At 38.6% G+C, this 24,305-nt stretch overlaps 2 protein-coding genes across 2 annotated transcripts; one reads left to right on the top strand and one right to left on the bottom strand.

The window, feature by feature from the left end:
• Nucleotides 1-318: 318 nt before the first annotated feature.
• Nucleotides 319-11,319, top strand: hsd20b2 (hydroxysteroid (20-beta) dehydrogenase 2). The gene is made up of 11 exons (XM_026921778.3): nucleotides 319-534; nucleotides 2,369-2,415; nucleotides 3,659-3,734; nucleotides 4,704-4,814; nucleotides 6,503-6,570; nucleotides 6,652-6,696; nucleotides 6,829-6,863; nucleotides 6,947-7,028; nucleotides 7,106-7,171; nucleotides 8,053-8,202; nucleotides 9,274-11,319. Exons 1-11 carry the CDS (start codon nucleotides 363-365, stop codon nucleotides 9,409-9,411), a joined length of 990 nt encoding a protein of 329 aa, XP_026777579.3. The 5' UTR covers nucleotides 319-362; the 3' UTR covers nucleotides 9,412-11,319.
• Nucleotides 11,177-24,291, bottom strand: slc12a9 (solute carrier family 12 member 9). Its single transcript, XM_053230495.1, has 15 exons — nucleotides 24,273-24,291; nucleotides 23,960-23,990; nucleotides 21,775-21,970; nucleotides 21,528-21,662; nucleotides 21,089-21,226; nucleotides 20,213-20,515; nucleotides 19,684-19,791; nucleotides 19,234-19,345; nucleotides 18,549-18,706; nucleotides 18,328-18,410; nucleotides 17,528-17,652; nucleotides 17,152-17,344; nucleotides 15,861-16,035; nucleotides 14,945-15,091; nucleotides 11,177-14,572 (listed from the first exon to the last, which is right to left on the bottom strand). Exons 3-15 carry the CDS (start codon nucleotides 21,965-21,967, stop codon nucleotides 13,713-13,715), a joined length of 2,730 nt encoding a protein of 909 aa, XP_053086470.1. The 5' UTR covers nucleotides 21,968-21,970; nucleotides 23,960-23,990; nucleotides 24,273-24,291; the 3' UTR covers nucleotides 11,177-13,712.
• Between the last annotated feature and the right edge of the window lie 14 nt (nucleotides 24,292-24,305).

Genomic DNA, 24,305 nt, shown 5'->3' with positions numbered 1-24,305 from the left:
GATCCTACAGGACAAACTGAAATTCTTCTTCTTCTTCTTCTTCTTTTTAAATTCACAATGTCCAGTAAGATTCTAAAAATCAAATAAGATCCTCCAAGACAAACTGAAATTTTTGGATTTTTTGACAAAGGTTACATCTAAAAAAAAAAAAAGATATTTATAGGCGGAGCTACAATCTACCTTAATATGTTAATATTAATATATTACCTTATGTTAATACCGTACCGTATGATCTATCGCTAACCAATGGCAGGCGGAACTGGATCAATTGTGGGTGGAGCTTGCATATTAATAAGAGAGCGCTCGTGGCCCGTTTAAAGGCGCGCGCGCATGGCTGCTCTCTCCAGTCAGCGGCAGCTAACATGGCCGGCTCTGAGGAGTGCGGTTACTTTGGATCTTATCTCTGCTTTCTAGGTGGCGCCACGGCGCTGTATTACCTGCTGAAGTGGTCGTGGATGACTTGGCAAGGCGTCAAAGTGTACATGCTGTCCAACATCTGGCAAACAGATCTGAGAGAGTACGGACAGTGGGCAGGTAACGCCACTCCACCTGTTACACCTGTTACACCTGTTACACCTGACAGAGTGCAATTCTGATGCCATTACTGCCAGTTTAGCTCTTATACACTACTAAAGGAATAAAAATGGTCAGATGAAGTTGGAATAGGCTCAACAGATATCAGGTCTCATGTGTTTAATCCATCTTTCCATCAGTATTCTACATTTTCATCTGGCTGTGTCTTGCATAAACTCAACTTTAACTGACATGTTGAGATTATTGGGGGGAAAAGACCTATTTTTGTTGCTTCTTTTGTTTAGTAGTGCCTTTTGTGTTTTCCGTGTGGGTTGGTCTGACAGTGGAAAGCATCCTAATGGTTTAACATGGGACCTGTGATTCTAGCCATGTTTGATGGTTTTCTGTTGAGGTGTTAGGTGGTCTCTGATGGTGATTGTGAAAAGCTCTGGTTTATAGGTAATATAAGGAACCAAAAAGAATACACATCTGTAAGGACATACAGAGACATACACATCTGTAAGGATTCTGTACTTCAGGCTGTCTGCAAAACAAACACATACAACCTAATCTTATGGGGAATTTGCACAAATTTGAATGAAAAGGGTTGAATGAGGTTGTCAAAACAAAAAACTAAACCTGCTCCTAATCCTATCCTTTGTAACCTTTTTTTTAATGCAAACTGCTATGAATTTACAAGCAGGATACTGTGCTGGAAAACAAGGACAAGGAAGCACTGATTATATAGCATTCATTGTCTTCCAGATTTATTATTTATTTTTATATTATAAGCAGACTATAATTTGGATCTATAGGGAATTAAGATTCTTGGAAACCATTAGGGCAACTCCCATGATGATGTGAAACAATATTTGAAATAGGTTTTTAATGCATATTAAATGAAATACTTACAGTATATATTGCACAGAAGAAAAAAAAACTTGTCTAGAATGTCTAAAAAGGTCCTTTACAGGTACAAACAACTTAAACGTAGTTTCTCGTCAAAGGTTCAGCAGTGGTCCTTAAGGTCCAATTATCTTCAAACTAATGGGACAAGACAAAAGACGTACTCTAGAGGCTTCGACTCCGGGTTCAAACAGCCACTTCTTATATAACAACTTAATTTATATATAGAAAATGAACCATTAGTAGAATTTACAAGGAAAACATAAGATTTTGTGGACTTTGGTGCATAAATAACTTACTAGATTGTGGAATGTGAAGTGTCTGACATCCCCGACATGTTTCAGCCTCCTGCTCTACTATGTTATTTGGAGTAATATGTAAAGCATCCTACTGATAAATATTCACAAAGAAATGGCAGAGACAACCAAGGTGATTATCAAGGGTGAGATTAGAAGGAACATAATGTTGTGTCTGCTGCCTATGGTGTTCATTTGTGTTCAAGATACACAACATATGGCAAAAATATCATAATACTCGATGAAATCCTCACAGTACATGATCTGCCACAATGTATAATTCTGCTGTGGTTTTGCTAAAGACATGTCAACAAGGACCACTACAGGAATGTCATTTTTGTCCAACATTTATTAAAATTATAGTATTTCACTGAGTAAAGGAAACAATTGGTCCAACATTTCTATTTACTTTCAAGTCATTTCCAGTCACTTTTTACAGCGAGTAACAAAGGACTTATAAAAGCAGAGATACCTGATGATAATGACAATACTTATAAGAACAACATGATAAACTTTTCTATGACAGTATTGATATCATATCTTAATATTGTCCAGCCCAGATACACAGCATGAAAATAACCTCAAACCTCTCCACTCAGAGGACTTTGGGAAAAATCTTGTCTGTTAAAACTTGTGTTTCTTCTATTCCACAGTGGTCACAGGGGCAACGGCAGGGATTGGACGAGCCTATGCCATTGAGGTTAGTAGTGACTTTATTTACATTTATTCCCACTTCTGAAAGTTCATATTATCACTTTCTTCTCCTTCTGTGTTTAATTTGCAAGTTCCTTGGACAAGAATAAATAGAAGCCTTATGAAATTTCCTGTAGCTACAGTAATTTACATGAAATTACTGGCAGTTAAGTTGCTAATAAGCTATTGTAAAAAAGTACAAGCTACAACTGAAAAATAGTGAATTACTGCAAAATGTTGTCACTTTATAGTTGAATGAATATACAATAAATTACAGTATTGTACTGTTGTTTTACTATTTGGTTTGTATTGTACAGTGTACTGCCAACTCCAGTAAAATACAGTAAAAGCAATACAGCTATTTACTGTATACAAACAATAAAATCCAGGAAACAAATGTTCATATTTTAGCAGAAATTTGTGCAGAAATTTCCTTAACATTGCACATTTCTCCCTCTGTTATTCATATATCAGTATATAAAATAGAAACACAGCTAAATTTAAATAAAAAAGGAAAATAAGTTACCAGGAGGAACAGACCAGGCGACCCTGAGGAATATCTAAAATATTCTCAGTCTCTCACTAAAGGCAAATGCAAAAGTGTGTCAAGTGACATCAGCCTAGCGAACAACATAACAAAAGACAAGAATCTCAACTTGATTTCTGTGAATGTTCCACCAGCTCATTAGCATGGGTGTTTGGCATGGGATAATGTTGAACCCTAGAGACTCCAAACCTCATTTGCATGATCTGTTTTCATGCTTAAATGAAGGCCAATGATCTTGAATAAAGTGCTTTTACACTGATGTTTTTTAAAATTAGAATAATTTACTATATTAAAATTAAATTTAAAGTAATAAAATCTGATTTGATCCGATTAAGTCAAATGATTTGGATTAAAAACTAATAACAGTCATGAAAAGAAGGAAGACCGACCAGCCTAAAGTAGTTACTGAATAATATGCTTTAAGCTGAATAACTGAATAATAAACTTTTAAGGTTAAGCTGTTGGAGTGCAGTATTTACTTTGAAAGGCAAGAAATGAAATAAAGAGGCAGAGATGGTTGCAAGGGAATGAAATGAAAATCGATATTCCGGGCAAGAAGGACTTTTACTGCTTCTAAGCTTGTATATAAAAGCAAAGACATAATCTACACTTCCTCCTTTGTAGAACATCTCACTTTACAAACTCTGTTCTGAAAGGATGTAGATAAATCATACAGTGTTGTGTGTTTGTGTGTGTGTGTTAGCTCGCCAGACGAGGACTGGACATTGTTCTGATCAGTAGATCGCAAGAGAAGCTTCGCAGAGTTTCTGACGAGATAGGTGAGTGATAGCAGGTTAGATGCAGGAATTGCATGTTTAGGAATCAAGCAACAATATAAAGAGAAGAAATACAGAGCTGATTAGCCAGTTCTTAGATTTTGTACTTACACTCATGGAAAAAAAGAGGCCCATCCAGCACCCTTAAGGTTTCTTCTTTTTTGTCTCAAGTAGGGGTGTAATGCAATTATCTGTATCTGTTTAGTGCTCCATAATGTGCGTGGCCTAAACAGGAAGGGCTTTTTCTTCTTTTTAATCTTTTCTCTTTTTTTGTACTAGAGATGTGCATGAGGCTGGATTTTTAATCCCACATGACAAGTTATTATTTTTGTATGTACCTGCCAAAGACATTTTCTAATGATTTATTATTCTATTTCTATTTCTATTTATTATTCTATTCTATTACGATTCTATTTCCTAAAATACAAACAGACTAGTAGCCATATTTAATCCACCGTGATTCTGGCTAGGCAGTTACTATGGATGAATGAATGAATGCAGTAAATGCATTGCTGCAAATGCATTGTTCATGTTCATGTTAAAGAATGGGGTCTTTCTTTGTCCTGTAAGCTTCATAGCTGACTACTCGCCCATATGAAAGTAAAAACCCAGTCCATGCAAACCTCTAGTCTCAACCAGATACCATGTCAACCTTTCTGGCAAGCTTTCTAAAAAAAAACAAATAGAACTCCTCCTATTCATATCTGTATTTGTATCCATTTAGAACACATTATCTGTTAATTCTGAATGAAGTATTCAGTTTCAGTTACATCTGTAGTCTGGAGCAACCCTTAAAGGTCTTACAACAGAGTGTTTCCTGTAGAACTCCTATGTACCCAAAGAACCTAAGGAACCCTTATTACATGTAGAAAGGGTCTTATTAAATCCCACAGAGGAAATACGTCCTAATTACCTCCATAAAGCCCAAATCGGGAGCAAAGATTTCTTTCTGAATTTGTGCTTGTGTTTCAGAATCACGTTACGGACGGCAGACTCGAGTCATTCAGGCAGACTTCACTGAGGGCCACTCTATTTATCCAGCTATAGCAGAGCAACTCAAAGGCCTGGAGATTGGCATTCTGGGTAATATAAAAGAGCAAAAGAGCAAAACAAAAATTTCAAGAAAGATTTACAATACCTTACAAGTCAAAGTGGAGATGGTTTTACTGTTATGCTTCAAAAATATTTATCTCAAGCTCTAAATAAGTTATCTATGCTGCAATTCCTCTTATTTCTACAACCTCTGTCACTATCAAGTGGAAACCACAATGTGCGGTATTTACTGCACTGACATTTTGGCACCAGAGTTTATTTACAAAAGTCTTTTGTGTAGCAGGGGTTGTAAGACGTCCTGTAATCAGGATGAGTGTCGTAACTACCCTGTTGCGCTGAGCACCCAAAGAATGGACCCAACAGCAGAGTTTGACCAGTCAGAATGAGAGAAGTAAAGGTTGTGCTTAGTGGAAGCTTCAACCCAGTTCTTAGGATTGCAGTGGCAAGTGCACTAACTAATGGTGTGGCAGGAACACTGGAAAGAACTAGAGATGAGAATGCAGACAGAACAAAATGAGAGAGTGCGATCGAACCAAGATCATCCGAGGCATTTTCACTTAAAGCTGGAGAGGTGTTCTTACTAAGACCTCTGGAGATTTACGCCTCCCTCTGCCAGCGTGTGCGGGTGTTATGCGGCTGAAAGTGTTTTATTCCATTTATACAATTACAGTTGGTTTTATTAAAAGAACCACATGTACTTTTTATCCATTTATAGTTAATATTGTGGAATATCTACAAAACAAGTTAGTTCCTGTTATCACTTACGTTATAGCAGCTGTAATCAGTAGTTCTCTCAACAGCCTCTCTTTTTTTCTCTTTTGAAGTTAATGGGACAAAAAAATTGAGACTACTATTTTTAGGGAGGAATTCAGGGTTGATGGATAACTATACAGTGGCATAATGTAAGCTATCATTGCTGTAGCCAATCTAGCTAGCTAAATGAGATAAAGCTTATAATTTGTAGTTAACAGTTCTGCACAATCTATGGCTCGGGATGAAGTTCTATCTGGGAGGCTGCACTTACATGTTACTCCATCTAGGAGGTGTGTAGATGTTTTAAGCTTTGTTCTCAGTGATTAAAAAATGAATTAATTCTCTATTTTTTCCATTTTAACAACTGCTATCTGTATGATTATACTAGCAGATGTTGCCTCTTGCATTGGAAAACGTTTGTGTCATATGTCGTTACCTTTTATGTAAAGATCCAGAATGATGGATGCTTTGGAAGAGTCTCTAAAAATAGTTGATATTGGCCATATCATTTCTCTGTACTGGCTTCATAAGGAGGCCAATTTCCTGCAAGATCTTTATTACTAATATTACTATAATGGCAGGTGTAAAGCCTCACTTTTTTGCATTGGACACAATATCACAATCTAACTTGTATAAGTAATGTAACTTGTATAAGTTGCATAAGTCTGTTCATGATCCAAAAAGGTGATCAAAAAATGAAGCATTTATGAAAATTATCCAGGTTAATAGGAAAAGAAACCTGCAGGAACTTGTTCTTCCTGTCTTCATTTACAGATATGCAAATATCCTATTACAAGCACCACCCTGAGAGAGTAATAGGCAATAATGTGTAATAAAGAATAAGGGATCAGCAAAGATAAGGAATAAATTGAAATAGGCAAGTTGACTTTTTGCATGAACTCTCTCACTCTCACTCTCACTCTTTCTCTCTTGCTCTCACTCTCACTCTTTCTCTGCCTCTGTAGTGAATAATGTTGGTATGAATTATGCTGGAATGTTGGTGAACTTCTTAGATGTTCCTGACCCTGAAAAGGTAACTTTACATAAGCAGTGATGCATAACCACTAATGTGTTGCTGATAATGGCACTGAATTCTATTTAAATTCCTTTCCAGAGAATCACTGAAGTGATCAATTGCAACATCCTCTCCGTCACACAGGTACAAACCTGTCTATATGTACATCAACAACCACCTGTTTATTTCTGTCTGAATGTGGTACATGTTGTACCAAGAATACAGTGAGATTAGGATATAGATGGCGATGATAACGATTGTTGTGTTGTACCTTAGATGAGCAGACTGATTTTGCCACAGATGGTTGAAAGGTACATACAGATCTTTGTCTTGATGACATTAGTCTGTGTTACCACAGAGCTGCTGGTATTAATGCACGTACCTCTGTGTGTAGGGGTAAAGGACTTCTCATCAACATGTCATCAGAAGCTGGTTCTCAGCCTCAGCCCATGCTCACATTGTACTCAGCTACAAAGGTAACATGAACACAAACATTCAACAAACATTTAAAAAATGTGCATGCACTAAATAAAGTGACTTTTCTCTCTGCCAGATATTTGTCACATATTTCTCTCGCTGTCTTCATGCAGAATACCAGCCACGAGGAGTCACAGTTCAGGTATACTTTAGAGGAATAGTTTATGCAAATATCTCCTGAGCAAATGAGCAAAACAAGCAAATATCTCCTCATTTCACATGTCATTGATCATACAAAGGCATATGGTGTGTGATATTTGTATATATAAAATATATATAAAATCTTATCCATAAATACCTCCTTCAATCTTTATACTCATTGCCTTAAAAGAGCAACTCGAGCAAATTTACAATTTACAATATCTAGCTATAGTATCTCTTATTTTGATCATTTCTGATTTTAAACAAAAGTATTGTTCTGTCAGATTATCCTAAACATCCTCTATAGCACTCTATAAAATCAAATAAAGATAATTAGCCTAATAAAATGGATTAGGTGCCACTTTGAAGCCACTTTCTGTGCGTGGGGTTTAAAATGAGCATTTATTAATGTGATGCTTGTTATAATGCTTTAATGGGAGCTTTTAACGTTAACGTTTAGCTACTTTTTAGCACTGCATCAGTTCGAATATAAACACATGCAGAGTGAAAATTATTTTTGAGAGAGTGTGTTACAGAACAGACAAAGACTCACTCATTTTGTTTGCTGAATATTTGAGCTGTGGAAATAACCCTAATACAAACTTAATATAGCTTTTACAGCACATTGCCTAGCAGCTGGTGACGCAGGTGGTGTCTGAACACCGGGGCGTGATAAGGAAAAAGGCTGCTGGACTTGCTCTTTAAGCAACATTAAATAGTTATGGAATCTCTAAAAAAAAAAAATAATAATTTTTCAAAATAGCAGGGATAGAAATGCATTTACAAATTTAACTTAAAGTGTTGAATTATATTCGTATTCCATTAAAGTCAATCTCCAAACCCATAACGTTCCCTCTTGCTATTGTCTCTCTTTCCTGTTAGTGTGTGACTCCATTCATGGTGTCCACTAATATGACGCATAACATTGAGGTTAATCCTCTGGTGAAAAGTGCATCATCATTTGCCAGAGACGCTCTCAACACTGTGGGTTACAGCTCCTTCACCAGTGGTTGTATTACACACGCCCTGCAGGTAAACACACACATGCGCACACACACAGGTGTACAGTTCAATCCCTCTGCCATCTTGGCACACAGCTCTATCTGCCTGGGCCTACAGGAAAGTCTAATGACATAAACAACCAGATATAGTTAACCTTCTCTTTTGAATACAAATCTCAACATACAACACAACAGAATCCTATAATGAGACACACACTCATTATGTGTTATATGCCACATTTAAAACAAATGTTGTCAAAGAGCCAAAACAAGTTTGGCATTGGATGTTTGGATCCTTAATTTTGCACAGGACCTACAACAAGCGTACAGCGACTAGTTTAGCGTTGTTGTGTCTGTTAACAAAAGGACACTTCATAGCATAGCTACATCTTGAGACTACATTATTTTCTTCCTCAGCACTTCACCTGGTGTCACTCCACACCAGCCTCAGACTTAGGTAGAAGGTGTGGCACATTGAAGCCAGAATCATACATTTGAAGTGATTTGAATGATATAGTTCCAATTTTATTTGTGTATAAATGATGCACTACGCTAAATTGGTAGCTATAAGCCTCCTTTATTTTACAGATACATTGCTACAGATAGCATTGCTGCCTCAAAGCCCCGGGTCCCCCATTCAATCCTGATCTCACGTTACTGTCTCTGCAGAGTTTTGTATGTCTGCATGGGTTTCTGATTACCTCCCAAAAACATGCCAGTAGGTGGATTGGCTATTCTAAATTGCCCCTAGGTGTGAATGAGTGTGTGAATGTGTGTGCATTGTACTCTGCAATGTACTGGCATTCAATCCAGGGTGTACTCCTGCCTCATGCCCAGCGTTCCTGGGATAGGCTCCAGTTCCACCAACCCTGACCAGGATAAAGTGCTTACTGAATATGAAGGTGAAGTAATGACTTAGCTTTGTTGCTGCAGTTAAAAAAAAAAAAAAACTAAAGGAGCAAACATCAGACACTAAAACTTGGCTTGGTACTTTGACCACATTTGGGGTGAAGGGAACACTGTATAAATTTCATTTTTGGCCAAACTGTTCCTATAACAATTCACTCTCGCACACTCTTTGTCTTTCTATCCCTCGGTCCAGCATATCGCTCTGACGATCTTCTTCCCAGGTTGGCTGCGACTGTCTCCATTTTTTGTGCACCGTGTTGAGAAGTTTGCACAAGAAATGAAGCAGCAAATAGAAGCGAGAATGGCACAGTGCCAGAAGAAGCAGGAATGATGAAGACAAATAAACCCACACCAGGACGAAGTCACATGACCACACAAATGACCTGATGTGACTGATTTGCTCTTCTGGATATGGATCTCAACACTAATCCCTTCTCACCAAACCCTGCTTTAATCAGATTTGGAAGGATTTTTGGCATACATTCTCAGCATGCAGTGAATTTTCACTGATGTAGATGTTCAAACATTTACAGATCCCAGCCAAAGATGAAATGTAGTTGACTAGCCAAGATATGTTTGGTATCCAAGTTTTTCAGGTTTTTTTTAATTATGTATGGAGCTGTGCAGATGACATCCGTTCTTAATAAGTGGGAACAGGATGCTATTGTGTGGCCACGACTTAGTAACGTAAGCGACCGTGATAATTAAGTGTGGCCACAGTTTAATAAGGTGCAATCATTGTGTTATGGAGATTACATGCCTCAACGCCTACAATGTTCTGTTTCTTTACAACCATAGATACTATAAACAAACCCCATTGTGTGGCAGAAGAATATATTGATCTGCTTTATTTAATTAATTAACTTAATTATCTCTTTTCCACACCTTCCTAAGTTGTGGCCATGCAGGAAGATCAATTATGAAGGGATGACACCTGTGGCGCTCTGTAGTTAACAAATAAAGAGAAATTTATAGCTGGGAGTTTGGCATTATGCAAACTGAAAGTCTAATTCATCCCACTTACCTCAAAACACACTGTACATAAACTAGCAAATACCTTTGTACAGGGCCGTAACCACCATAGACATTGAGGGGCACACATCCCACCCAATAATCAGATATGGCCAAATTGTTGTTAGGATGACATGACAAAAAGTTTAAAAAGTTACATTTTTAGGGTGGTCTGCCTCAGTGGTCTAGCAGCACTCGTCAATGTCAAAATGTTCATCAAATCAAAGCGTTACTGTTCACAGAAGCTGCCCAACGCTTCAGTTTTAACGGTGAAAGGGTGCGAGGTAAGATGTAAGCTAAGTAGCTAAAGTTTAATATTAGACAACTGGTTTACGATAAAAATGTTAAAAGACCGACAGTAATATCCAGGGATGCAAACATTTACATGATTCATGTAATGTAATGCATTATTGTCATAGATGGAGAACCAAAAAGGACCATTACCCCCATTAACCCCCCCACCCCATAGCTGTCTTTAGCTACTTTCGATGCCTTTTTCTCCATTTTTGTAGGTAACTGTGTTATACAGAGCCAGAAACAACACAAATAAGTATATTTCAATATACTTTACAACTCAACATGGTTTGAGGTAAGTGTGTGATAATTTAGGCATGTGGTTTGCATAATGCTAAATTGGACGCTAATACCGTACCTTATGTAGGGTATTTAGCTACATTAGCTTCAGAATACAGATGTGTGCGTGCATTTTTAAGTCTTACTTCTGCAGCTATTACTTTTGCATGAACCAGATAAGTTTTTTAGAAAAATATGGTGCGGGTACAATTTCCCAAATATATGAGCAAATTTTAGACCAGATTTTTAAACCACTGCAAATGAATGAAAGTGGCCAATGGCGTCACACAGAGACGCGGGAGTACGCCCTCGAGCTTGATGATGTACACACACATCTACTTCAGACAGCACGTCTTGGATGAATGAGTATTTTTTCAGGTTTAAATTTTATTTCAGGTCAAACTCTTGTTTTATTCAGAAATGCAGTGTGCAATAATACAATCAATGAACTGGGCTGTGGATCAGAAATAGAGAGCAGTAGAGAAGATATAGGACTCAGAAAGGGAACAGGAAATATTTAACCAGTTTATTGTGTACATATTTGTTTAATATATAATAATATTGCCCAATGTTTGTTAACTACAGCAGAATATGTATTGTTAATACAGGACCTCTTTTATATAAATATACATTAAATTACAGCACAAGACCATCAGTTGCTTGTACATTCAGACTAACCTCATTGTGTCGAGAAGAGAATCTTCACACCCGTAATGTTTCTCAGCACAAGTACAAACACCTGCGTTTCTACTCACTGTACTTTTCAATGGCTTATTATTCAACAATTATTCATGGTTGCCTGGAAAAACAGAGGCGGCATCTGCTGACTGATGTATTAGTCAGAATATTAGTTAAATCAGCTTCTCAGGCATGTTTACAGAGATGCAATCCAACCCAAACGTTAACACAAACTTCATGTATCAATTTCAAAATTCTTCAAACCATCTCCTATTCATCTCTTATAGAACTCGACATAAAGAAATGAGGTATGTCAACACCACAAACTAAAATCTGGTGCCAGTAAGTGCAGTTACAATAAAGCTGAGTGAAAGCAGCAATGCATCATACCTTTTAATGTATGACTATATTCACATAAGCATTTGCATCTATATTTTTGGTTAACTCTAGCAAACAGATTATGATCTGCAGCAAATGTACATAAACAAGCACCATATTTAAGGCAACATTATTCAACTAGGTCTTAAGACACTAAGCATCAATATATTGTCAAAACAAAAACTATGCACATCCATAAATAGCACAATTGTCACAATTATATGTCATTAGGCTCCTAATTTCTGCTATGTCTCAGTTCAGGCCTTTAAAGGAATAGTCCAGCATGTGTTTTCCAAACTCCAGCATTTTTCAAATTGACTTCTAACATATCCACAGTGTTTGTGTGATTACAACAAACAAGACCTGTGACACATTCCCCTAAATTTAGAAAGAACAGAAAACTTGTGCTCAAAACTCACATATATTCAAAGTCTAAGGGCAGTGTTGAACTCAATAAACATTTATGTGAAATGTGTAAGAATTAAAGCACATGGGGCGTGCTGTTATAGGAAAATAATTTTTACTATTACCACTCCAAAGTTCGTTATTTTCCTATAACAGCACGTACCAAAGTGGTTTATTCCTCTTGTACCATAGTGATTAGACAATGATTACATTTTTCATTGACTGAAGAACATCAAATATTTGTTTAGTTACATTTATTGTTCCTGAACTTCTGCAAAACAAGTTAGTTCCTGTTATCACTTATAGCAGCTATAAACAGCTGTTCCCTCACCTCCTTTTTTTCCCTCTCTCTTTAAAGTTCGTATGAAACTACTAATTCTGGGTTATTCCTTACCTACGAGGTCAAAGTAGTGAAGAGTTTTGCAGGAAAACCTCAAAGCAGTGTTGTAAAGCTTTGACAAGACTTTCCGTCATGTCCTTCTCAGTATGGTTAGATTATAACATGTTTACTGATAAAATTAAACAAGCATCCAGGTCCCCCCCCTTCTCATCATTACAGTGAAGTGCGCTGATATACGTTTGTTTGTGTAGATAAAGATTAGGCTGAAAAACTCTGGAGTATTCCTTTAAGACAGTCAAACTGCAGGAAGGAGCTGTTGAACACAAAAAGACTTGGAATGGGAAGTAATGCACTGGCCTGATAACACCGAGGGACCAGGTATCCATCAGTCTTCCTGTGAGGACTGCAGTGTGTTAACACAAACCTGTCTGCAAGGCTTTGGGAAAGTAATTCAGGCAGTTCCACAATAACACTCTAAAGTAAAGCATAAATGGAAGAAAAGAAGTCTAAGTAAGATAGCTGGCTGTGCCATTTGTACAAAAATCACTACAGAATGTTAAAGTTCAAGTCAAAACCACACATGGACTCTCCCTTCAGCTCAATCGTCACATTCCCTAAATATCCTTCAGATCATCTTGCTCTGAAATGGAAGGAAAGTGCTTGAATAAAGGTTGTTAAATGTTTATGTTCCCCTTTTATGTAGCAACAGTGATTGACACACAAAACCCATTATATCTTTTTGGTTCAGTTTATCCCTTTAAATAAATGTCTTATGCAAATCAAGAAGAGAACAAATAGATATGTTGACAGAGAACAAATAAGTTGCCCACACAGTAAGACACACCTGCAGTTTTAAGTAAGCACAAGTCACTGCATGTGTGTTTAAGTTGGGATAGTTTTGCAAGTACACAATTTCCCCCTTACATCAAATATAGTCAAACAGTTGTGACATGTTTGGTGTGCACTTTGTTTGGTGTGCAGTTATGAGACCAATGTACCTGATCACTTAAATTAGTAAATATGGATGTCCCTGGTATTTTAGAAAAAAAAAAACCTGATGGCTAATAATACACATCAAAGCAAGTAGATAAAATATATTAGCCAAGACAGACTTCCATTAGCCACATAGTTCCATTGCAAAACTAAAGATGCAAGTGTCACACACCAAACATGTCTTTTCTGAGTAAATTTGGCCTAACATTTGGTTGACAGTGATTTCCCTTTATATGTAACTTCATTTAATTCGCTCAAAGCTCAGTACATGTAACAGGGGTCAGCCCATGAATCAGAAGAGTGGGACCAAGACCTTGAGTAAGGGTATCCAACTGTGCCAGGTACTGCTGTGATTGGCTGGAATCGACAGGTGGGCAGGGCAAATAGAGGAAGCGCACTGCAGCGGAAGTGCTGTGTTCTTTCAGAAGCCTGTTGACTTCACACAGGAATTCCTCCGTCACCACAGGGGGCGCGATTCTGTCGCTTCCTCGCAGCAGCCGCACCACAGGATCCCATGGCACAATCTTAATAGTGGCACGGATCCTCAGCTTCCCCAGCAGCTCCCTGAAGCGCTCCTCTTTGGCCAGCCAGCCCTGGTCTCCAGACTCCGATTCCACACAGAGGAAGATGCGCAGACGAGCACGGCGCCACCCTGCAGCCATGTTTAAAACGCATGCCATCTGCAGCAGGAAGAGGCTGCATACATCGGCATAGCTTTGGTTTCCACCAACACTTAGCAGGTTAGATGGCCACACGTCAATCGTGTCAGCAGCATGATCTCCACTTTTCGTCGACATTGCGCCTTTTCCTTTGCTTTCAGGCGGAAGCTGGAAGAAGTAACGGCCCAGGCACACGTTCTTGCCCATTTTGATGGCATCTGAGATGATGCCCACGTACTCATCTGGCTGAATCCAGCGGGGGCACTCTGCATGACGCACAGGAGGAAAGTGAGCCTGTAGGGATGGGAGGTCCACACCAAAATTGTCCCCCTCATCTCCAATAAAACCGGCACCATCCACTGCACCCTTACAGAATGTAGGATCCTGAAGGAAATAGTCCTCTGGGTAACAGCTGTCATAGAAGCCCAGGACTAGCGTGTTTGGCTTCATTCCTCCTGTTGTGGGAGAGTACAGTTAAGACTGTAATTACTAATACCCTTCCAAGTCTAGAAAACATACCTTGTGTTATAATCTTGCAAGGGGACAGTTTCAGTGTTACTGATGCCTCAATTCAGCTTATATTCCTTTCCAAAGTGTCTCATCGAACAAGCATAGTGTGAGTGATGCAGTGTTTCTAATTGTAACCTTACAGGGAGAACGCAGACCAGTATTCAAAAGTAAAATACTGTTGTACAGATTACAGATACATCAGTTTTAGCAGTTTGATAATACGGGGAAAAGAGTGAGTGTGTTTCTTAAGCATAATAATTCTATGGGAGAACATCCAAAATATCTGCTGGTGTTAATGTAGGCACTGGCAGTCTCACCCAGTCCAGTGATGCGCAGCAGATGCTGAGTGCCCTGCCTGACTGAAGGAGAGAGGGTCAGATCTACAAATGCTTTAACACCCAGCTTATCCACCAGACTCAACCAGAAGTTATATTGCTGCTGAACAGGATCTGTTGGCAAGACATCTGTCAGGGGGAGGGAGAGAGAGATTATTAAACACTTTGTTGTTGTTGTTCTGCTATCTACCTGTATCTAGCCAGCTGTAGCTACTGTCTATGTGATAAAAACAATAAACAATGTATTACACCTGTGGGAATGCCCTACAGCGCTACACCTTTAAAATGACAGGACTTATAAACATACATATACAATTTGAAAACAGTAGGTAGTTAATTGCTAGCAAACTAGCTTGCATTTTTGTCATAGGTAGGCAGGAGTAACATTTAGCCAAGTTAGCTAGCTAACAAGCCTAGCATAATGGGTTTGTGGCTAACAGAATATTTACATACTAGACATGATTAGCTGCAAGGCTGTAGAGCCTATTATGTAAGACCACAACCTGAGAGGGTTTTAAATTTAAAAAAATATTTTAATTTATTGCTATATTAACACATTTGATCCAAATACAAATGTGTATAATCAGAACCAGCCATTCAAGGAGATAATCATTTTAAAATCATTTTTAAAAATGCAGGGGAGCAGTAATTTAAAGAAGCACTTAGAAGCCCTTGTGAGAGTCCGCTTTTCCGCGTTTCACGCTGGGCTTCTATAATGTTGAGGGCTAGATTTAATAAAACAAGTCGAACTGTTATACATGTGCAAGTTGTCACACTTCACTGCTACTTAATAAAGTGTTTATTAGCGTCTGCTGTGCAACATTCAACAGTATCATCCCAGCACTTGCAGCTGGCTCTTGAACTTTGCCCTCTGTGGTGTGTGCATGTGCGGTCTTACCCAGGTCTCCGATCTGCACATGGCCCAGCACAAAGAGGCCTCCTTTCTTTAGCTGGTTGACAAAGCAGATGAGCTGGCAGGAAGAGCGAGGGTTGGCCACCATCAGCAGCACCTGTGGCCTCCAGAACTTCACATGGTCCTTCCTCGAGTCCAGCATCAGCAAATACTTCCGCACCTGGGGGAGGAGTCAGCCACACGTACACAAAATGTCACTTAAAAGGCACCCAAACTAGTAATTGTAGATCAAACTAATCAAGGAGGTCCCTTCAGAAATGATGAAAGAGGGAATGCTCATGACAGCCATATGAACTTTTGAACTGAAGCGCTTCCAGAAATACAGAAGGAACCATCTGATGGACATTTTGCTCCTAAGATTCTTACACTGTTAGTAGTCTGATTAAAAATTGGTGGCGAGAAGCAGCAAGTTCAAATTTGTAGATCAAGCGCTTGTCAAAAACATTGACATTATATTTACCAGTTGTAACTTGAACAGCCAAAAATAACGTTGTGGGAAGTAAGCTGTCTGATGTGTGTTCCATGTTTTTTTATTACTACCTCAAGCAGTAGCTCACAGCTTGTGCATTTACATGCAGCGATGGGCAAATCCCTGGGAAAATCCAACACCCAGTCATTTTAGCCCGTATGTTAACTACAATACACAGATAAATAATGTAGCTCACACAGTCATAAACACACACACAGATTACTCTACACTATTATGTGTGAAATGTTCAATGATTTTAGATTTCGCAGTTTGTAATCTATTCAATTCAATTTTGTTTATATTGCCCTGTTAACAATGGACAATGTCACAAAGGAGCTTTACAGAAATCCCGATATAAAATTTAAATTTATCCCTAATGAGCATGCCAGAGGTGATGGTGGCAGAGAAAAACTCCCCGAGATGACATGAAGAAATCTTGAGAGGAACTAGACTCATAATGGAACCCATCCTCTTCTGGGTGACACTGACAGTGATAGAGAAATGATAAATCATTTCTTTTCTATAACTGTATGCTATAGAGTCAAATCAACATTGTTACTTTGGTAGTTGGTCTTGTCTACATAAGCGTTAGTAACTTAAGGTATAGAACGTAAAAAAGCAATATTAAAATTTTATTATTTGGTGCACACATTGAAAGTAGATCATAATGGAAATTTAGACTACAATAGAACTTAATTTTAATTAGTAGAACTGGCTGTAGGTATTTTATTTGTATGTGTGAGAGGGGAACTCAAGTTGCTCTGTGTATGTGTGTGTGTGTGTGTGTGTGTGTGTGTGTGTGTGTACCTGATGGAAGATGAGCGCTTGACTGATGTAGCCCCAGCTGCTTGTGGGCGATCGATAGTGCAGGAAGAGCAGCAACAGCAGTAAGACCACAATGCTGGCTGATGAGTATACTGGATTTATCACAAACATCATCACCAGACAGCTAATCAGGCCCAGCAGGCACGTGTGCCACGAGAAGTACTGAAACGTAGGCCTGAATGTGACAGAGGGCGAGAGAGAGCGAGAGAGAGCGAGAGAGACTCACAACTTACTCAGTGTGTTTTTGTTGACACTTTTGGTTTGCAGTATCCGGTGTTTTTTTTATTCCGTCTCTGCACATCATCCACTAATTTGATGCTAATTGCTAATGAGTTCTGCGCTGTGTTATTCTCTGTACCTGAAATTGGGAGCAGATGCCCACTCCAAAGCCAGACAGGCCAGATCTACTGCAGCATAGGACAGCAGATAGAAGACAGTCACCAAACCTGCTATCACATTCAGCTGACCTGCAAACACTGTGCACTAACACACACACACACACACACACACACACACACACACACAGTCAAAGCCTTTTGTGGGTTTACACAAACAAAAGAATCAGATAACTGAAGAAAAGCAATAATCTGAGTGTAAAAGTTTACATGCATTAAGTCACCTGATAATGGTAAAACATTAGTTCTACATGAGGAAGTTAAGTAATTTTTAGAGCAAGCATTCACTCCAGAACACAGCTGTAGGAATTCATGGATCATTCATGCATTTGTTCCCACTGAGTCAGCTAAAGGTCCATTCCTATACTTCACAACATTAAGTGTGTCATTCTTTTTCTTAATCTAGCTTCTCCATCCACTCTCTCCGTTGACAACCAACGACTTCTCCAAGATTCTACAACTCTGATCTGACTAGAATCCTCTGACCACTACCTCCATTCATCGACCAACCAAATCAAGTATCGATACCTCCCAACTTTACTAAGCTGGTGCAGAACTCTCTAATTTACAATTTAATACCGACACAGCAATAAGCCCATTCCCATTCTCACCACTACAATATTCTTCACATTGATGAATTAACACACCTCCCTCATTTTCCCATGAAGAGCTTTATATTACTACATTACACTTAAGAGTCAGCTGAATCCTGTGCACGCACACGCACACACACATAATAGAACCCATCAATACACAACCTCACCTGCACCAGTGCCCAGGTGTAGAGTACAGAGACCCAGGGGTTTCCCGAGCGGGAGGTGATGGCAGCAGGGGCCAGGGGCAAACCTGAGAGACAGCAAACACACATCAGTACACTCCCTTCCACAGCTCCATCTTGCTTCATTACAAACCCTTTATCGCTCTCATGATTCATCTCATTACACATAGACATAAGAGCACACACACACACACACACACACACACCGAAGAGCCGGTCAATTGCAAGGGCATGTAGGATGCGTGAAGCTCCAATTAGTGAGCACATGGCTGCAGATAGTGAGGCACAGTACACGCCGATGATTACAAACGGAGCCCACAGGTTTATTTGCTGGAATACGGCAAAGTCATTAATCAGCAACACCCTGAGAGAAACAGAAAGAAAGACAAAGAAATGCTTATTTAATTATTTTATTCAAATATGACCTTTTAGGAGTAGGTCATACATAATTAAAACATTTTCAAGTTTTGAGCAGTGATCTAAAAAATAATGTAATCTAAAAAAAATACGTACTGTAGGACCCTTCAATTTAACACTTGCGGTTGAACAGCTGAACAGTCATGTCAATTGCACAACAAAAAAGAGAACAATTTTTAAAAAATGGTCAGATTTGTGCAATCACTGTGGTTGTCGTGGTTTTTGGATGGCATAAACCAAACCTTGCAACAATTAATCGTTTAAGTTATCACTTAATATATTACTAGTTTATTTATTACAGTATTTGAAAATTATTGCAGGTCAACCAAATTTCTACTTGTTTATGTATTGTAGAGCACCGCTACACATTTCCACTATGAAAAGATGTATAGAGAGATCGTCATAGAAACAGCGAAAGGCACGCAGACGTGTGGTTCAGCACAGAGTCTGGACTATTATAAATACTTCCATCACCTGTCACAGGTGGAGCTGACGAGGAAGAAGAGGAGTATGTAGACGATGAAGGTGTACAACACAGCCATGATGGTGCCTTTTGGAATGGCCACACTGGGGTTCTTCAGTTCACCTGCAGAAAACAGCGCTGATGAGTTGCACTAGTCCAGAGTAACGTGAGAATCAAACTACTACAATACAGCTTACTTAAAAAAAAAATATACATATACATTATATATATATATATATATATATATATATATATATATATATATATATATATATATATATATATATATATATATATATATATATATACACACACATACATATATGTATGTATATAGGGTCCCATTCAGTACTGAGCAACATCAAGATTACGCTCAGTGTGTGGTAGCAATAAACGGGAAGTAAAAATAGGAAGTGTCTGTGTGTGTGTGTGTGTGTGTGTGTGTGTGTTTGTTTCTATACCTGACATATTGGCTCCTGCCATGATGCCAGTGCAGCTGGTGAACATCACAGCAAAGACCGTGGAAAATGACATCACCCTGTTTGTACTGTAGTCTAAAGAGTAGCCCGCTGCAGACAGAGTGAGAGATATGCAGAGAGAGAGAGAGAGAGAGAGAGAGAGAGAGAGAGAGACAGAGAGAGAGAGAGACAGAGAGAGACAGAGAGAGAGAGAGCATGAGAACAAGTGAGAGAGCGAAAGAGGCAGACAGTGAGATTGAGAGACAGGAACAAGAGAGAAAAAGAGCGGGAGAGTGTGAAAGTGAGGGAGAGAGTGAAACAGACAGACAGAGATAAAATGTTGTGGATAAGATATATACACCTTGCCTTAACTTTACAGCAGAAGATAAACCCCTGGGAGCTGATGAGGCACTGTGACCCAAAAAAAACCCCACTAACTCTTCTTGTACATGAAATTAATTCCCTTCTTCAGTAACCAGCAGAATAATACTCTTACAAAAAAAACAAGTTTTACATCTACCCAGCTACTCACACCACAAGTTATTGGCGAGTGTGCTGCTGTTGAAGCCTGTGTAGCTGCCGTTGTGCGTGACTGTGTTGTTCGGGCCCAGTTTGTGTGTGAAGCTGAAGTTGCGTGGCCCGACAGCTAGCGGGCTGATGAGGATGGACAGCACGGCCACGTTCACCACCAGCAGGATGAGGAAGGAGGCTTTGGCGTAGATGTGAGCGCCGATCAGACAAATGACCAAACAGAGCAGCAGCAGCACGGAGGAGTAGAGAACTGAGAACCAGTAACCCTGAGGCAGGACGCGCACTCCCTCCGGCACCCCGGCAACTACAGAGACGGAGAGAGCGGAAAAGAGAAAAACACAAAACAGAAAAGCCTCAGCAATACTGCAAGCCATTATGTCTTTCTTACAACATACACATGAATATTCAGCATTTGTGGCAATCAAAAATCAAACAAAATGGTCATTAGACAGCAGAAAAACTAACAGAAGCTCATTTATTACATTCTAGACTAACTCTGATTCTCCTGTGAAATGTTTCTAATGCAGCAAAATTGCATTCGTGATCATGTTCAAGCTGAATATATGAAACCGAATACAGCTCTGAATAGAATTCAAGGATTTTAAATTTTTGGGTGTTTAGGGTGATTTTAAGATTTTTCCCTGCATTAATAGCTTATTTAATTGTTGACTGGTCTGATGTGGTAATATGATTTGTGAAATGTAAACATGTTTAGTATGAAATATACTGTAAATTCATTATGATTTCAAAACCCTGCTGACAAATTCTACTAAAACCTGTTCTTGAGAGCTTCCAAAAGTAAGTCAAGTACTGAACATGGCCAGAGCATATAATGAATCAATTCATGTATTTTCCAGAGATCTGACCTAGTGCTCACCTGGATCCTGTCCAAAAACGTTGAGTATGGCCTCCACCAGCCCGAGCACGTACACGCCGCATGCACACACCTTCGCCAGGTAGAACATGAGGCCGATGCTGCCTCCAAACTCCGGACCCAGAGAGCGACTGATCATGTCTGGAGTTCAGAGGTTAAGAATCAGCACTTTTTCTCCCCGGGGTGGAGGCTATTTCCGGCCCAGAAAAATGCAAACAACCTCAAATAAAGAAACTAGCCAGTTCTATTCGATAGCTATATTGCAAATCCACTTTTTATAAACAACATAATTATCTGATTATAGGTCTTTATTGAATACTTCATTCTGATTGCTCTGAAGGTGTTGATGAATTTTCTATAAGAGCAGCTCTGACAGTAGTTCGGGCTGCAAGGTTTATATTAATGCTCTTGTTCTAATACAAATGCACTTCGCTGAGGATACAGTAAGCTCCGCCCCCCTGCACTGCCCCATTAGTAGAGATAGCACAGATCGACAGGATGGTCAAGGAAATGATGAAATATGCCACAATCAACATGAGCAATCCTTGGAGAAGACCAGCATGACCAACGACAAAACCTGCAACACACACTCATATGTATTACACCAACACACACACACACCTAACATAGATAAGATCCGATTTATTGTCATGATTCCCCCCATGTCTCTCCACCTCACATTCACTGACCTGTGCGCAGGAAGAGGACGATGCTGAACATGGACAGGATGGTGGGCACCATCACCCCAAAGAAGGTGTTGAGTTTGCGGGGATTGGATTTGGAAGCGTCTTCCCCGGACGTGGACCCCTTCCTGGAGTCTGCACTGTCCCCCAACATGCTGTACGCTCCATGGGGCAGGAGACGACTCCGCTCCCCCGCCATGAACTAGAAACAGGAAATTAAAACTTCTGACTTCCTGTTTTGGTGAGTATAGGGTAGCATTGGTTATGACATGTGATAAATTAACCTCATTTATACAGTTGGTTAAGTATACACAATAAAAGCTAATAATCTTAATCCATGTTCTGCATTCGCAAATATCCAAAGTTCATGTTCAAGGCCTGTGTCGTGTCACCCAACATCGCACATCGGAAAATCTGATCCTATACTGATTCAGAGTTTTAGATCACTATTGGATCAGTGCATCCCGGTCATAAAGTACAAAGGCAATGTTAATATTAAAATAAAATAATTGCATTGACTCAGAGATATAAAATAGTATAAATATTGATCAGTGGAAAAATGAAAATTGAAATAAAAGTTCGCACCCTCGCAGCAACGTCTCAGTCATGAACAGAGGGAAAAAAAAGGTAAATAACCAATTTTACAGTTTTAAAGCATGATTTTTTTATACATTATCCAGGTACTACAGATAAAATCTTATTCTGTTATACCGAATAAGATTTCATGGAGCTCAATTTATATAAAGCTCATTTAAAATGTCCAACATTATTATTCAATTTTTTTTAAAATTCTACAACAAGCATAATAATGTACCGTTAAAAAGCCATAAAATGGTTCATAAGTCATATTACCTTTTTTTTTTTTTTTTTTTTGCCTATTTCCTATTTGGCCATTTCCTTTAAACTTTTAGCAGATTGTTTTTAAGTACAAGTAAAGTTTTGTCAGCTGAGAGAAGAGAAAATGTCAAGACTGTATCACATGCGAATAAGACAGCAGTCACATGAAAGAGAAAACCAGAAAGACATTAGGGATTTCACCAGCGTAAAAAAATGTCCTTGTGACTCCAGCTTTAACTACATACACTTTCTGCTTATAAGATAACAGTTTTAGGGGGAAAGCTTCCTAGAATTACTACCTGAGTGTGAAACTGAATATATATATATATATATATATATATATATATATATATATATATATATATATATATGTATATATAAATAAAATGAAGGTCAGATAAATGTGCATGGTGCTCAGCTGTTTTCTGACATTCCAGACATCCATTCACCAATCAAATAAACTGAAACAAATTATTCAATTTAACTGAATAATGCAACAAAATACATATTAAAATATAAAATATACCTGGTGTTAATGCAAAATTGATGTGTATGAACTATGTATGAGTAACACTGCCACTTTTGCCCCATCAAACCTTGTACAAATTGAACATTTGATTAAAAATAAAAGTATTTTAGTAACATTATTGCATTTTTTTTAAAGTAACATTATTACACATTTTCTACAGATATAAGATGAATGATTTTTTTTCAGCTGTAAGGTATTACACGCATACACACACACACACACACACACACACACACACACAGACAGAACAAAACAAAACATGACATAACTTATATTTCTGTGAGAAATCTGAAAATCTAACATTAGGGGAAGTCAAAATGAATCTACAGATCAGATCATAAATAATAAGAGGAAGAAGAAGAAGAAAAGCTCCAGAATTACAAGTGAGTGTTAAAACTGTCACTGATGTGATCATTAGCAACAAATGTACACCTTGTGTTTACACACTTACTGGAAGTATGAATCATGTACATATGCTATTTTAGTAGAAAACCATTTGTTACAACTGAAAAACTATTCCCCGTGTAATATTCTTACATTAGTGAACACCAATTAGGATGGGTTAATTAAGCGAAAACCAATTAAGAACACAAAAGGAGGATATAAACTTCATGCATTTGAACAAGCTACCAAAAAAAATAAACCGTTTGTAACTTCCGTTTGGTGAAAGAATGTCAAGCAAAACAACAAGGAAGCAAAACAACTAACCAAAACAGATAGTGAGGAACACTACATAACGTTCGGGCATCTTTAACGCAGCATGCTACTGTATGTGTATGTATACAAACATATGCGGTTAAGTTGAAGCTAAACGGTTCATGTTACCTGTGCAACTCTTCTTCTTCTTCAAAACAAGCTGCAGACGCGAAGAGAGAAAAAAATCAACATGAAGAGTTCTTAACCGACCTTTCACTCATTTCACTCACGACCAAAAAGGCTAAATTTATTTATTTCTTGATGTATTTCTTCTGTAGCTATCAGTTTGTTAACAGCATCCCTGTTTGGAACCGACTCTTCCTGCCTGCAGTTTGGCTCCGTCCCAATCCGCTAGCTACTCTGCTAAATAGTATGGGAAAAAAAAAAGTACGCCACCTACTGCACGTGACTACTTTGACCGTAACCATGGATACGTCCTCACCTTGGCCTCACATACTAATTAGTACGCTAGACT

This window comes from Pangasianodon hypophthalmus, chromosome 27, assembly GCF_027358585.1.
Source record: "Pangasianodon hypophthalmus isolate fPanHyp1 chromosome 27, fPanHyp1.pri, whole genome shotgun sequence".
Classification (NCBI taxonomy): domain Eukaryota; kingdom Metazoa; phylum Chordata; class Actinopteri; order Siluriformes; family Pangasiidae; genus Pangasianodon; species Pangasianodon hypophthalmus.
Note: the sequence above shows the minus strand (reverse complement) of the source record. Positions and strands in the feature narration are given on the sequence as shown.

What these genes read in the sequence shown, in the direction of transcription:
- hsd20b2 (XM_026921778.3), top strand. Translation starts at nt 363, where the DNA reads ATGGCCGGCTCTGAGGAGTGCGGTTACTTTGGATCTTATCTCTGCTTT. An exon ending in CCTGGAGATTGGCATTCTGG is followed by an intron (nt 4,815 to 6,502) that starts GTAATATAAAAG and finishes CTGCCTCTGTAG; the next exon opens with TGAATAATGTTGGTATGAAT. An exon ending in TTGCCACAGATGGTTGAAAG is followed by an intron (nt 6,864 to 6,946) that starts GTACATACAGAT and finishes CTCTGTGTGTAG; the next exon opens with GGGTAAAGGACTTCTCATCA.
- slc12a9 (XM_053230495.1), bottom strand. Translation starts at nt 21,967, where the DNA reads ATGGCGGGGGAGCGGAGTCGTCTCCTGCCCCATGGAGCGTACAGCATG. An exon ending in CGTCCTCTTCCTGCGCACAG is followed by an intron (nt 21,663 to 21,774) that starts GTCAGTGAATGT and finishes TGTGTGTTGCAG; the next exon opens with GTTTTGTCGTTGGTCATGCT. An exon ending in AAGCGCTCATCTTCCATCAG is followed by an intron (nt 16,036 to 17,151) that starts GTACACACACAC and finishes CTCCTCCCCCAG; the next exon opens with GTGCGGAAGTATTTGCTGAT.